Genomic DNA, 12,606 nt, shown 5'->3' on the forward strand with positions numbered 1-12,606 from the left:
TCAAAAGTTAGGTCTCGTGGAAAAAAAACCACGACGTTTTTTGTCTCAGTAATAGGACATTACTACAGAATTCCTTTCTTAATCCTGAGTTGCTTAGTTTAGTGGGAGCTTTAGGACACTGGTAGGTTTCTCTGGGCTGGTTATATCTCTTAGGACATAAGAATGTTTGATTCTAGAGGAACTGTGAGTTGCTTCCTGATTCTTCAAGTCTTGATTTTAGGTATATCTTTTTGTTAAGTAAACTCTGCCTGGCATGTGGGGCTCAAACTCAGGACCCAGAGATCAAGAGCACCTTGCTCTACTGACCGAGCCAGCCAGGGGCCCTTCCTTAGGTCTTTAATCCCATTGCCCAGTAATATCCAAACAGACTGTTGCTGTGATCTTTAAGAGTATGAAAGCAATGCCTGTACTTAGGTCAGCCCGCTCTTTGTAGTGATCAGGTTCTAAACTGAGCTTAGTCGGCAGAGCTATGCTGGACTCTGAATGAAGAGAACAGAAATGGACAAGTTGAGAAGTGGTGGTATGAATAGAGGTTTATTTCTCTAAGCAGATAATGATCTTTTCTACATGAATTTTTGGGTGTTCCTGTTTTTAGCTTCAAATAGGTTTTAAAAACTTAATTCTGATTTTAAAACTTTAAAAATTAATAGTGTTTTTCTTAGAATTTCTTCATACCTTTTGAACAGTTTATTAACATTGTACTTATTGAGTATATCACCACTGTGGCCTGCTTAACTGAAAAAAAAGTGACTTTAGCATATAAAGGGCCTATTTTTCTCACGTACAAAGGAGTTTGGAGGAGCTCATAGCAGTTAAACTATGTCATCGGGGATCTAGGCTCCTTTGGTCTCTCCGCCATCCTTAGCCTGTAACTTTCCTCCTCTTAGATGCAAGGCATTTGCTGTACTAATAGGCATCACATCTGCATTCTTGGCAGCAGAAGGAAAGGCACAAAGTGAAAGCCTCTTCTTTGCAAGGTTTCTCTACCTTTTGACTAGGAGGAGAAGCCCTTCCCAACGATTGCTGATTGCACACCGTTGGTCAGAATGCAGGCACACGCACATATACACGTATGCACACACAGCTCCAGGCTGGGAAGGGAGTTTTCTTTCCCACCTCTGTAATGGAGGGAGGCAAGGGAGAATGGGATTGGAATGGTTATTCAGTGAGCCAAATCATGGTATGTGTATCACTGGTCATAGAGATAAGGAGTGTTTAAAATTTCACCACTTCTGTAAATTCTTTTTTTTTTTTTTTTTTTTTTTTTTTTGGAGTGGGAGAGAGGGTGGGTAGAGGGACAAAAGGAGAGGGAGAGAGAGAATCTTAATCAGGCTCCATGCCTGGCATGGAGCCCTATGTGGGGTTTGATCTCATGACCCTGAGATCGTGACCTGAGCCGAAATCAAGAGGCGGATGCTTAACCGACTGAGCCACCCAGGTGCCCCTGTAAATGTTTCTTCAGGCTTCACTGCCCTCCTTGTCCTGTAGTGTTAAATCCCAAATCTGTGCCTATAAATAGGAACATTCTTCCTGGTTTTGTTGGTAAGGTTTACTTAAAAAAAATTTGTTTTAATTATTTATTTTTAGTTGTTCCCATTTAATAGATTAATAAACTGCGGTTCAGACAGTTTTATTAATTTGCCCACAGTCACACAGATAATAAATGGTCATGCCAGGCTGATTGCATCTTGAACTAGCACATGTGATCACTTGTGCCGGCCTGTTGCCGAATGGGCATGCCGTGATCGACGTAATCGGCCAGTCCCTCCTAGGGACGCCATCTTACAGTTCTCGCATGAGGCGAGCAAGGCTCAGAGAGCTTCAGAGGCTTCTTGAAGGTGCATCAGCTGTCTCAAGGTGTACATAGTATTAGCAAGATAAGGTGTTAAGCTAACGATGTTAATATTCAGTTAGGTATTTGGATAATTCATTACTGTTCCTCCCTTTGCTCTGGCAGCCTAACGATGTAAGTGGAGAAGACGTAAGAGCTGTGTTATCTTCGTGGCTGCAGCAGTGTTCTACCACCACGCTTCCTTTGGTAATATCAGAGGAAGAATACATTAAGCTGAGAATTAAAGATGGTGGGTAAATTTTGTTATTTTGATATTTTTCCTATTGAAGAAGTTTTCATTGTTTTTCCAACCTGTCGTACGTGTGAACAGGAAATATCATGATAAGTAAATGGTAGATTTTACATATCGAAGAATGCCTTTATTTAAATTTAAATAAATTTAAATCTTAAATTATTTCATCTCCGTTTCAGTGCTAACTCTACATTGATTACTTTTTTTTTTTTTTGATAGGATTGAAGGAGTTTTCTCTAAGTGTAGTTCATTCTTGGGAAAAAGAAAAAGAAAACATTTTTTTGTTGAGTGCCAATCTGCTGCAGAAGACCACAATCCAAGTAATCACATAGTGTTGAATATTTAATGAAATAATATTTGTCACATGGGATCAATAATAAAGTATGAGTTTACCTGTAAGACTTTGCTTCCTGAAGTATGTTAGAAACGTGAATGATAAGAGTAAGGAATAACTTGATTTAAAATATTTTATTATATAGTCTCTTTAACTTATCTAAGCAAATTGATTTATCCTAAACTTAAAATCAATGCACAGTTAAGTTTCAAGAATAGAACTGATTGTGTTAACTGGCAGATGGGTCATGATTTCAAATTATTCTAGCATTGAAACAAAGGAAAACTTCGCTTTAGGAGTTTGGTTTTTTTTAAGCTCCTATTTTTACTTGTGCTTTGCTGTAACCAGTATTTGCAATAACCCATATTATTTTGGCAGTTCTTAAATTCTCAACTCTTCGCAAATATTATCAGATCACTTTTTTTCCAGAAGGATTTTATAAGTGGTCTTTTTAGAATATTAGGTTTTCGTGAGGATATTCACTGTTGTTGTTAGAGAATTGAAGATGCTGTAGTCGCTTAGAATTTGAATGGTCGGGAACCAGACATTGTCTGCTTTTGAGATAAAATTGAAGGAATACCGTTCAGAGGACATAGAAGTGTAAGAATTGTGAAGAGTAAATATGACACACATCAGAATTGCAAACAAAGACGTGTCCGTAAATGCATGAAGGAGACGACCTCCTTTACTGCTTGTTGACCATAAACATTTACGTTCCTTGGTTGAGTAAAGTATGTTGCAAACGCTATTTTGAGTAATGATCTTGCATGCACAATGTGTCTTTTCTCTCTGTGTAACAGAATCAGTGATTCAGTTTCCTGGGACCTGAGAAAAACAGGCCAAAGATAGAACTTTGAAATGTAAAACTGATTTTTCCTTGCTACTGTAGGTCCTTCTAGATCCTATGGTAAAAGAAGAAAACAGTGAGGACATTGACTTTATTCTTCCTTTTTTAAAGCTGAACTGCTTGGGGTAAGAAGTTCTGGCCAAACTAGTATGTTTACAGCCATGTTTGACATTATCTCTGGCAGGGCTTTTATATATGCACATTAAAGTAGATGTTAATGACATTGAATAATCTTAATAATGTCTTAGTAGATATTTTTTCAAGGATTGTTTCTGTTTTCACACCTTGCTTGGTAATTTGCCTTGTCTCAGGTAACTACATAAAAGGCTGAAGCTTATTAGAAATTTTGCTTTGAGTTTTGATTTGTGAGAAGGAAGCAACTGGATATGAATCAGATCATATGTGCTTAAATAAATAAAACAATAATTCTTAAAGCTAATACCTTTATTTTAAATGTTAAATCCAAAAAGATTATTTGAATGTTTAAAAATATTTCAAATTAAGTTATTCCTTCAACTATCTTATTAATGTACTAATTGGGATTATTTGTGTTTTCCTCAACTTTTAAAACCAAACAAGTCTGAAAAGAACTTCTTCTTAATTTATCTCTTATGCAATATGAGAATCTCCTATAAACAGTACATCTTTGAATTCTTCACCGAGGCTTTTGGTAGTTGTAGTAGTAGTGATCTGATTTCCTGTAATAGTATAATCTGTAAATGTTCCAGTAAAAGGATTAAACTGTAAAGTAACAGTGCTTAAATACAGCATAATATTCATGTTGAAAGTAAAATCTCTTCAGACTCTGATTTTTAAGAATTTATATTATCTGAAAGTGCTAGAGTCAGGAAGTAGGTTGAAGTTCATGCTTGTATAATCTACAAATCGAAACTGGATTTCAAAGGCTGAGTTTAAGAGGAAATAAGTCTTCAATTATCCTAACACTTCAAATGCACTCATTTATAATTATGTTGATTACCAAACCAAAACTCATTTTGAGAGGAGTGTTCGTGAATGTTAGGACAAATTCCTAAAGATGTCCTGTTAAGACAAAACTTCTGTACATGTTTGAAAGTAATAAAACTAATTTTAAAAGCTATAACTCAGATTTGGCATTAATTCAATATACTTTCAAGTAAGGGAAAATTTCCACATATTACTCTTAAAAATCATTAACTGGCCTGGGAAGGAAAGTTTCAGAATTTTTCACAGCTGGATTTTATCCCGCTTCAGTGTGTTATCATGCAACAATGTATGTGTTTTGCAGAGGAGTGAATTCCTTGGGTGTCTCCTCCACGGAACACATCACTCATAGCCTCCTGGGACGCCCTTTGTCTCGACAGCTGATGTCCCTAGTGGCAGGACTTAGGAATGGAGCCCTTTTATTCACAGGAGGAAAGGTATGTGGTCAAAATGTGTCCATTTCACTAATCACTTCTATTTTTCTCTCTTTGGGCTTTGATCATCTGTTATACAGGGCGGTTAATACAAGATATGGGAAGGCTTCATTTGCTTTGGAAATTTAGAAAGTGGTGATGAATAAGATGAAAAAGGTAATGTGCTCCCTGCCTTTTTGTGTGCCAGTTGATAGGATTGTCTGATTTTTGTTTTTTAGGGTGTTGCTAGGGTTGATTAATGTTCAAATATTGAACCAGCCTCACATATCTGTAATAAATTCCACTTGGTTGTGGTGTATTATTTTTTGTACACATTGCCGAGTTTGCTAATACCCTTTAAGTTTTGTGTTTTTTTGTTTTTTGTTTTTTTTAAGATTACTTGAGAGAGAGAAAGAGAAAGCGTGCACACGTGCACAGGTGCAGGAAAGGGGAGAGGGGCAGAGGGAGAGGGAGAGAAACAGGCTCGGGAGCCCGACACGGAGCTCGGGCTCACAACCCTGAGACCATGACCTGAGCCAAAATCAAGAGTCAGACACTTAACCAACTGAGCCACCCAGGTGCCCCAGTTTCTTTTTTTATTTAAGTAATCTCTACACCCAACATGGGGTGCAAACTCACGACCCCAAGACCAAGAATTCCGTGCTCTTCTGACTGAGCCAACCAGGTGCTCCACTGTTTGCTAATATTTTGTTGAGGATTTTTACATCTAAATTCATGAGCGATATTAGCCTACAGTTTCCTGTTTTTGTACTGTCTTTGTCTAGTTTTGCTCTTGGGGTAATACTGGCCTCATAAAACGAGTTGAGAAGTATTCCTTCTGGAAGAGACTGTCTAATGTTGGTGTTCATTCTTGCTTAAATGTCTGGTAAAAATCTCCAGTGAAACCATCTGGGCACGGAGATTTCTTCACCTTTACCCTTTTTTTTTTTTTTTTTTTTTTTTTTTTTTTTTAATTTATCAGAGAGAGAGAGAGAGGGAGAAGCAGGTTCTCCACTGGGGAGGGATACTGACGTAGGGCTCTATCCTGGGACCCTGGGATCATGACCTGAGCCGAAGGCAGACGCTTAACCGACTGAGCCACCCAGGTGCCCCTAACTTTTTAATTATAAATTGAATTTCCTTAATTGTCTATTTCACCTTGGCAGACATTTAGTAGTTTGTAATTTCAAGGAATTGGTCCATTTCTCCTAAGTTGTCAAATTTATGAGCATAAAGTTGTTGGTAGTCTTCCTTTTACTATCCTTTGAGTGGCTGTGGAATCTGTTGTGATGGGCCACTTCCTGATCTTGGTGATTTGTGTCTTCTCTTTAATCTTCATCAGTTTTCCTAGAGTTTCCCTGCCCTTTTAAGGGCTTACAGTTTTATTCTCTGCCAGTGCAATATTGTTCTCAGGGGTACAGTGTGGTCTTTGTGAGTCCTTGTTCTTTTGTTCATTTCAAAATTTTAAGGCTTTTTCAATTCCATTCACTTTTAACTCCAGTAAAACAACTTTTTTTCCTGTTACTGGCCCAGTTGCTTTCTTCTGATTCTTATTTAAAATGTAACAACTACTCTAATAACCGAAGTGCCCCTCCATAGGAAACCAGAAAAAGAAGAACAAATTAAATCCAATGTAAGCAGAAGAAAAGAAATAAGAATTCAAGCAGAAATCAGTGAATTGAAAACAGGAAATTAGTAGAGAAAATCAGTGAAACCAAAAGCTGGTTCTTTGAAAAGATTAATAAAATTGATAAGCCTCTAGCTAGTCTAAGAAAAAAAAGACACTAATTAGTAATATCAGAAATCAAAGAGGGGACATCACTACAGATTCTATAAACATTAAAAGGAAAATAAAGTAGTAATAGTCATGGACAACTCTATGCCCACAAATTTGATAAGCATCTTAAATGAATGGACCAATTCCTTGAAAGACACAAGTTCCCAAAACTCAACACAAGAAAAAACAGACAATATAAAAAGATCTGTATCTAGTAAAGAAATTGAATCAATAATTAATAGCCTCATAAAACAAGGCATCAGGCCCAGATGGGTGCACTGGTGTATACTATCAAACACATAAGGAAGGAATTACGCCATTTCCTATAATCTCTTTCAGAGGATAGAAGCAAAAGGAATACTTCCTAATTCATTCTTTGAGGCCAGCATCACCCTAATACCAAAACCAGACAAAGGCATTACAAGAAAACTACAGACCAATATCTCTCATGAACATAGATGCAGAAAGCCTCAGCAAAATATTAGCAAATCAAATCAATCAATGTATATAAAGAATTATATACCGGGGCGCCTGGGTGGCACAGCGGTTAAGCATCTGCCTTCAGCTCAGGGCGTGATCCCGGCGTTATGGGATCGAGCCCCACATCAGGCTCCTCTGCTGTGAGCCTGCTTCTTCCTCTCCCACTCCCCCTGCTTGTGTTCCCTCTCTCACTGGCTGTCTCTATCTCTGTCGAATAAATAAATAAAAAATCTTTTTAAAAAAAAAAAAAAAAAGGAATTATATACCATGATCAAGTGGGATTTATCCCAGGTGTGCAAGGCTGGTGACATATAACAACTATTCCATGTGGTTTCTAGATTTTCTGTGTCAGATTTCAAAATGAGTCATCACTGTATTTATTTTGAAAAAGCAATATTCTATTGACTCAGAAACCAGACTGCCCCATGTCACCTAGGGGCAGCATGGTTAATGGGAAGAACAAGCAGAGAAGACCTGGATTTGAGTCCCACTTCTGTCATGTAACTTACTGGCTGTGACCTCAGGCAGGTTCTCAGTTTCTTATCTGCCTTCTTGGGATTAGCCTCACTTAAGGGAAACAATATAAGTGAAAGCACTTTGTAAACTGAAAAGTGCTATTAAACAAATGTGAATTACTTTATGTGAGGAGAAGGCCCTCTGACTAAGCAAAATGATTACAACAGGGGACTTATATCCCCTAATTTCTTTATTCTTTGGAGAGCATTGACTTGATTTTTTTTATTTTTATTTTTTAGAGATTTTTAATTTATTTTTTAAAGATTTTATTTATTTGACAGAGAGAGAGACAGCCAGCGAGAGAGGGAACACAAGCAGGGGGAGTGGGAGAGGAAGAAGCAGGCTCCCAGTGGAGGAGCCTGATGCGGGCTCGATCCTAGGACCCTGGGATCATGCCTGAGCCGAAGGCAGACGCTTAACGACTGAGCCCCCCAGGCGCCCCTAGAGATTTTTTATTTGTAAGTGATCTCTACCTCCACTGTGGGGCGTGAACTCATGACCCCAAGATCAAGAGTTGCGTGTTCAGCGACTGAGGCAGCGAGGCGCCCTGGAGCCCATTGATTTAAATGTACCTGCAATTCTGTAAGCTAGAAAGTTGGTACTATTTTTTGAGTGCCTGCCAAATTTCAGACTGTATAATAAGCTTGGACGTTTTTCTAGCCCGTGGTGCTGAAAAACAAAATACTAGAACTGGTGCAGGGCTCTTAAAGCTCGACAAAGCAACCAGGGTAAGAAATAATAGTGGGCTGAGGGAGAAAACCTGTATGAAAAGAATGATAAAAACCTACCAATGTTCAGCCTTTCTAGGGGACACTATAGCAATGTTCAGCAAAATTTTAAACGTGTACCTTTTGATATAGTAATTCCACTCCTAGAAATTTATTCTGAATGTAATCTGACAAATAAGTAAACAGGCATATGGATTTTTATTTTAGCTTTACTTGTAATAGTTAAAAACTGGAAGCACTAATGTGCATTAGGAAGGGGCGTATGGAACCTGTTACAGTCCCATATGTGTCAGAGCGGCGGTGTGCTGGGGAGCTGGTGTGGCTCTGTACGTGTCCATAGAGAGGACAGTGATGTGTCATAAACCCACATAAATAATCCCATCTTCATACATTTACATAAAATGTGGGGAGTGTCTGGAAAGATGAAACATGAGAACGGTTGACTGTAGTTACTTCTGTGAGGTGGGATGATTACAGAAGATTTTTTACCTTTCTCTGCCAAGCATTTATAGTTATTTTGTATTTTTTGCATATTACTTTATAAACCAGGAAAAAAATAAAGCTTTTACTTGAAAAAATATGCACACTGGATCAAACCCTATATAGTCTGGAGTCACTTTATATAAAAACAAACAGTTCTGCCCACGTTAAGCGTCTCTGAGGGCTAGGGTACATGGTACACCAATTGGTGGTCACAGTGATACTGTAAATGACCAAGAAACTGCATTAAAATTACAGTTAATTTGGATAATAGGAAAGTGGGTAATAAATGCTTTCCATTAAAAATAGTTGAAATTAAATGGGAATGGGTTTCATTTCTCTAGAAAAATTATTTAATGTTCACATTTCTCCCTTCTAGTAAATAACGAAGCATTGCCTATTTTTAAAGGTAAAAAAAAATTAAGTATTAGTGATTGTTTTAACAAATTATAAAAACAAATTAGATGTTATTTTCTATCAATGCCCTATAATGAACATAGGATACATCCAGCTTCTAACAGCTTGAAACAAAAGTCATTTTAGTAGCACCTCCCTTTCTCACACACAGCAACTAAACTGGTATATAAATGTTTTACTTTCTCAAAGCAATTTATTATTTTTAGTGTCAGTACCAATTGAGGTTGGAATTGGAATGGGAAATGCCCCTTTTGGGGGGGCTTATATTCCTGAGATTGGGTTGTCCTCTGTTAACTTTGCCTGTGTTTCTGTACTCCTTGAATCCTTCTATGAAGGCTGGGAAGCTGGAGCCTTCTGGTTTCTTTGCAGGATATTATGTATTTTTCTTTGACTTGAATATGTATTTAGGAAATAATTCTTTCCCACTTACCCTGCAGTGCTCTTAAAACTTCCTGAGTCCAGATTTTCACTCCTTCCTGTTAGTTTACTTTATACTAAATGTCACCCACCGGAGTGTGATCCTAGAGCTCCAGGCATGCGGGCTTTCTTTCTTTTCTTTTCTCCTTTTCCTTCCATTTCCCCTAGCTTTATTGAGATTTAACAGACAGAACATTGTGTAGTGCACACTTGATCAGTGAGGCTGAGTCCTGGTGGTTGCCACGGTAACAGAAGCTATTTCTGTGATCGAATGTATTGCTTATGAAGCAATTATTTTCTAGGGCACTGGAAAATCAACTTTAGCCAAGGCGGTCTGTAAAGAAGCATCTGACATATTGGATGCCCATGTGGAGATAGTTGACTGTAAAGCTTTACGAGGTATGAACACTCTACTTACAACCCTTTTTTTGCTAGAAGGACAGAAATGTTATTTAATGCTGTTCATCTAATAGATGGGAATATCTACTCTTTAATTTTTCTGTTAGTCATTGAAATTCCTTGGAAATTTGAAATCTTTGGCTTTCTAATATTTTCAGCAAAACTTTTTAAACTCTCCATACTTGATGGAGGCCCTCTCCTTTTTTTTCTAGCCAAAACTCTTTGTAGACTGGTCTAAGCTGGCATTTCCAGGAATACATTCTGGGAAAGTTAGGAGCTACGGTGTTCTCTAATGGGTATAAATTATCCCTGAATTGCTAGAGAAACTCTGGGTGAGGCGGGGAACGGTGGCTGTGGACAGTGAAGAGGAGAGTTACAATTTACCATGTATACTTTTGTACTTTTTAAGTCTTTACCGCTTATTACCTATTTGTTTAAAAAACAAGATCGGAAAGATTTTATTTTGAATAACTTTTTTTCCCCTTGGCTACCTCTGCCATGTCATCCCAGTTAGTCCCATGCTCTGTGTGTGTTTGTGTATTTTATCTAGTATATGGTAAGAAACTAAGAAATAGCCTTCGAAAACCCACTACTTCGCATGCTGCAAAGGTGGCTTTAGAGAGACTGTCCATCTCTCAGAGTCCTACTAGAAGCTTCGTGTGAAAATTTTGTTGTAGACCTAAGTAAGAGGAACTCTTTATATTGGCTTATGAATTTGTGTGTTTTCTGCTCTTTGAAAATTAAAAGTTGGTAATTCACCAGGAAGTTTAAAGCCCATGTATGAGTCAAATATGGCACCTCTAGGCTCTCTGGACAGCTGCATTTACGTTTATCTGAATCTTGAGCCCCTAGTCTCTCATTTATGTTTTCCACATCCTGCTTTTATTTTTCTGTTTTGTCGTATGCCATCTGAAATTGTCTGTGGACTAAGGCCAGGTAGGAATACGTACATACAGGACTTACAGTAGCATATTCCTTCTTTCTGTTTTATAAAATTCAGTACTTTACTGAGTCCGTTGAGGCTGTATTAATTGAAGCCATGTTAATGATTAACAGATTTTAGTGATTGGCATATTAACAAAATATGGCTCAAATTTTCATAGTTAAATCAATATTGAGCTTTTCTAATGCTCTCAAAAGGGCAGCCGGAACTTACCAGCCCTGAAATAACATTAAAACCATTTCATATCTTGCATATTAAGGAAAAAGGCTTGAAAACATACAAAAAACCCTGGAGCTGGCTTTCTCAGAGGCGGCATGGAGGCAGCCTTCTGTGATTCTGCTCGACGACCTTGACCTCGTTGCCGGCCTGCCTGCTGCCCCAGAACACGAGCGCAGCCCTGAGGCCGCGCAGAGCCAGCGGCTGGCACATGGTAATGGTAACGCGTCCCCTCGTGGCGGTGGGCCTTTTTCTTTGGTTAGCAACAGTTTTAGTCTCAATGACAAGTCTGCTCTCTTCTGAAAATGCTATGTTACGTGTTGCTTTTGAGGTTCTGTATTAGTAAACTTGGTAGACAAAGAGCAGTGTGAAAATTCTGCAACTTCACGATTAGTCTTTTGAGGTCTTTTCATTCTCCTGTGCTTATTAGAACTTGCTTCATTGGACAGATTTACTCTGGCCTTGTTCATTTGACAAATCTTTGTCTAATGCTTATGTATTATATGTATAATACATATGTAATATATATATATGTATTATATTATACAGTCTGTATTCTCAAAGTCTGGGAGCAGAAGGAAAAGTAAATGGACAATTTTCGTACAGAATACTGGTAATAATAATGGTAGCTACCATGCATTGAGTGCCTTGTCTGGGTTAGGGATTGTTTTATATTCTACATGCGGATAGTCTGCAAATGTTCTACAGGTGAATAAATGGAAATTCAGAGATTAAGTCATTTGGCGCAGGTGGCACAGCTCAGAAGTGGTGGGATCTGCTCTGCTAGGGGTGTACGCGGGGCACCTGCGGGAGCACGCACCCTCAGCTGGGACTGGGAGGGGTGGTAAGGAGTTAGCAGAGAAGGTGTTGGGGGGAGTTGATAACTGCAATTAACTGAATGTTGATGGAGGAGCAGAGATTAGCATGAAGCAGCTTCATGCTAATGAAGAAGCAGAGGAGTGTGATCCACAGGCAAGGGCGCAGAGGCACGAGAAGTGGTGGGATGTTGTGACCGCGGCGTGACTGGAGCTTGGAGGGGTGCTGGAGGATGTGCCTGCGGGCAGCAAGAACTCGGGTTCTTGAGAGCTGGAGCAGGTAGAAAATGCAGCCACAGTGCCTTGGGTTATTATGAACTCATGCTCACCTCCCAGCCTGAATCCTGTAGGAGCCGCAGAACTTGTTGGATGGAACGCGGCAAAGTTTTAGGTCAGGACTCAGATACACGTTATTAATGCCCGTGTCAGTTCAGACCTCCTCACAACCAAAGCTGGCAAGACCTGGGGTGGGAAGAGGTTGTTCAGGAAGTCAGAGGAGTAGGAACTGTGTTTTGCCTAATAAACAGAGCACAGTATGGAAATTTATCAGCCTTCTGTATTTATTTCAGAGACTCCTGTTCATTTACTTTCTAAGATCCAGAAGTAAGGCACCACCGAGGCATTGTTGGGAGTACACAGACTGAGTTTACAGTACTTCCTGTGCCTCCGTTAGATTGGTTAGAGTGGGGCTGCTGTTAGATCCTCAGTAAGTCAATCGATGAATGAGTGGCAGATGTAATTTTTAGAAGGTATGAATATGAAGGATCCATACTCTGT

The 12,606-nt window shown here is 38.8% G+C and overlaps 1 protein-coding gene across 3 annotated transcripts in view; it reads left to right on the forward strand.

Annotated features, from left to right (window-relative positions):
• PEX1 (peroxisomal biogenesis factor 1) overlaps window positions 1-12,606 on the forward strand; it is a 48,250-nt gene that overhangs the window by 17,242 nt on the left and 18,402 nt on the right. For 2 of the 3 annotated variants that reach the window (XM_008686232.2, XM_008686230.2), the window contains exons 7-12: window positions 1,958-2,081; window positions 2,304-2,404; window positions 3,308-3,390; window positions 4,533-4,665; window positions 9,759-9,855; window positions 11,058-11,228. In XM_008686232.2, the coding sequence (XP_008684454.1) occupies window positions 1,958-2,081; window positions 2,304-2,404; window positions 3,308-3,390; window positions 4,533-4,665; window positions 9,759-9,855; window positions 11,058-11,228 (709 nt within the window). The remainder of the gene's footprint in view (window positions 1-1,957; window positions 2,082-2,303; window positions 2,405-3,307; window positions 3,391-4,532; window positions 4,666-9,758; window positions 9,856-11,057; window positions 11,229-12,606) is intronic. The other variant, XM_008686231.2, reaches the window with a different exon arrangement.

Source organism: Ursus maritimus, unplaced genomic scaffold (genome assembly GCF_017311325.1).
Source record: "Ursus maritimus isolate PB19 unplaced genomic scaffold, ASM1731132v1 scaffold_3, whole genome shotgun sequence".
NCBI classification, from domain to species: domain Eukaryota; kingdom Metazoa; phylum Chordata; class Mammalia; order Carnivora; family Ursidae; genus Ursus; species Ursus maritimus.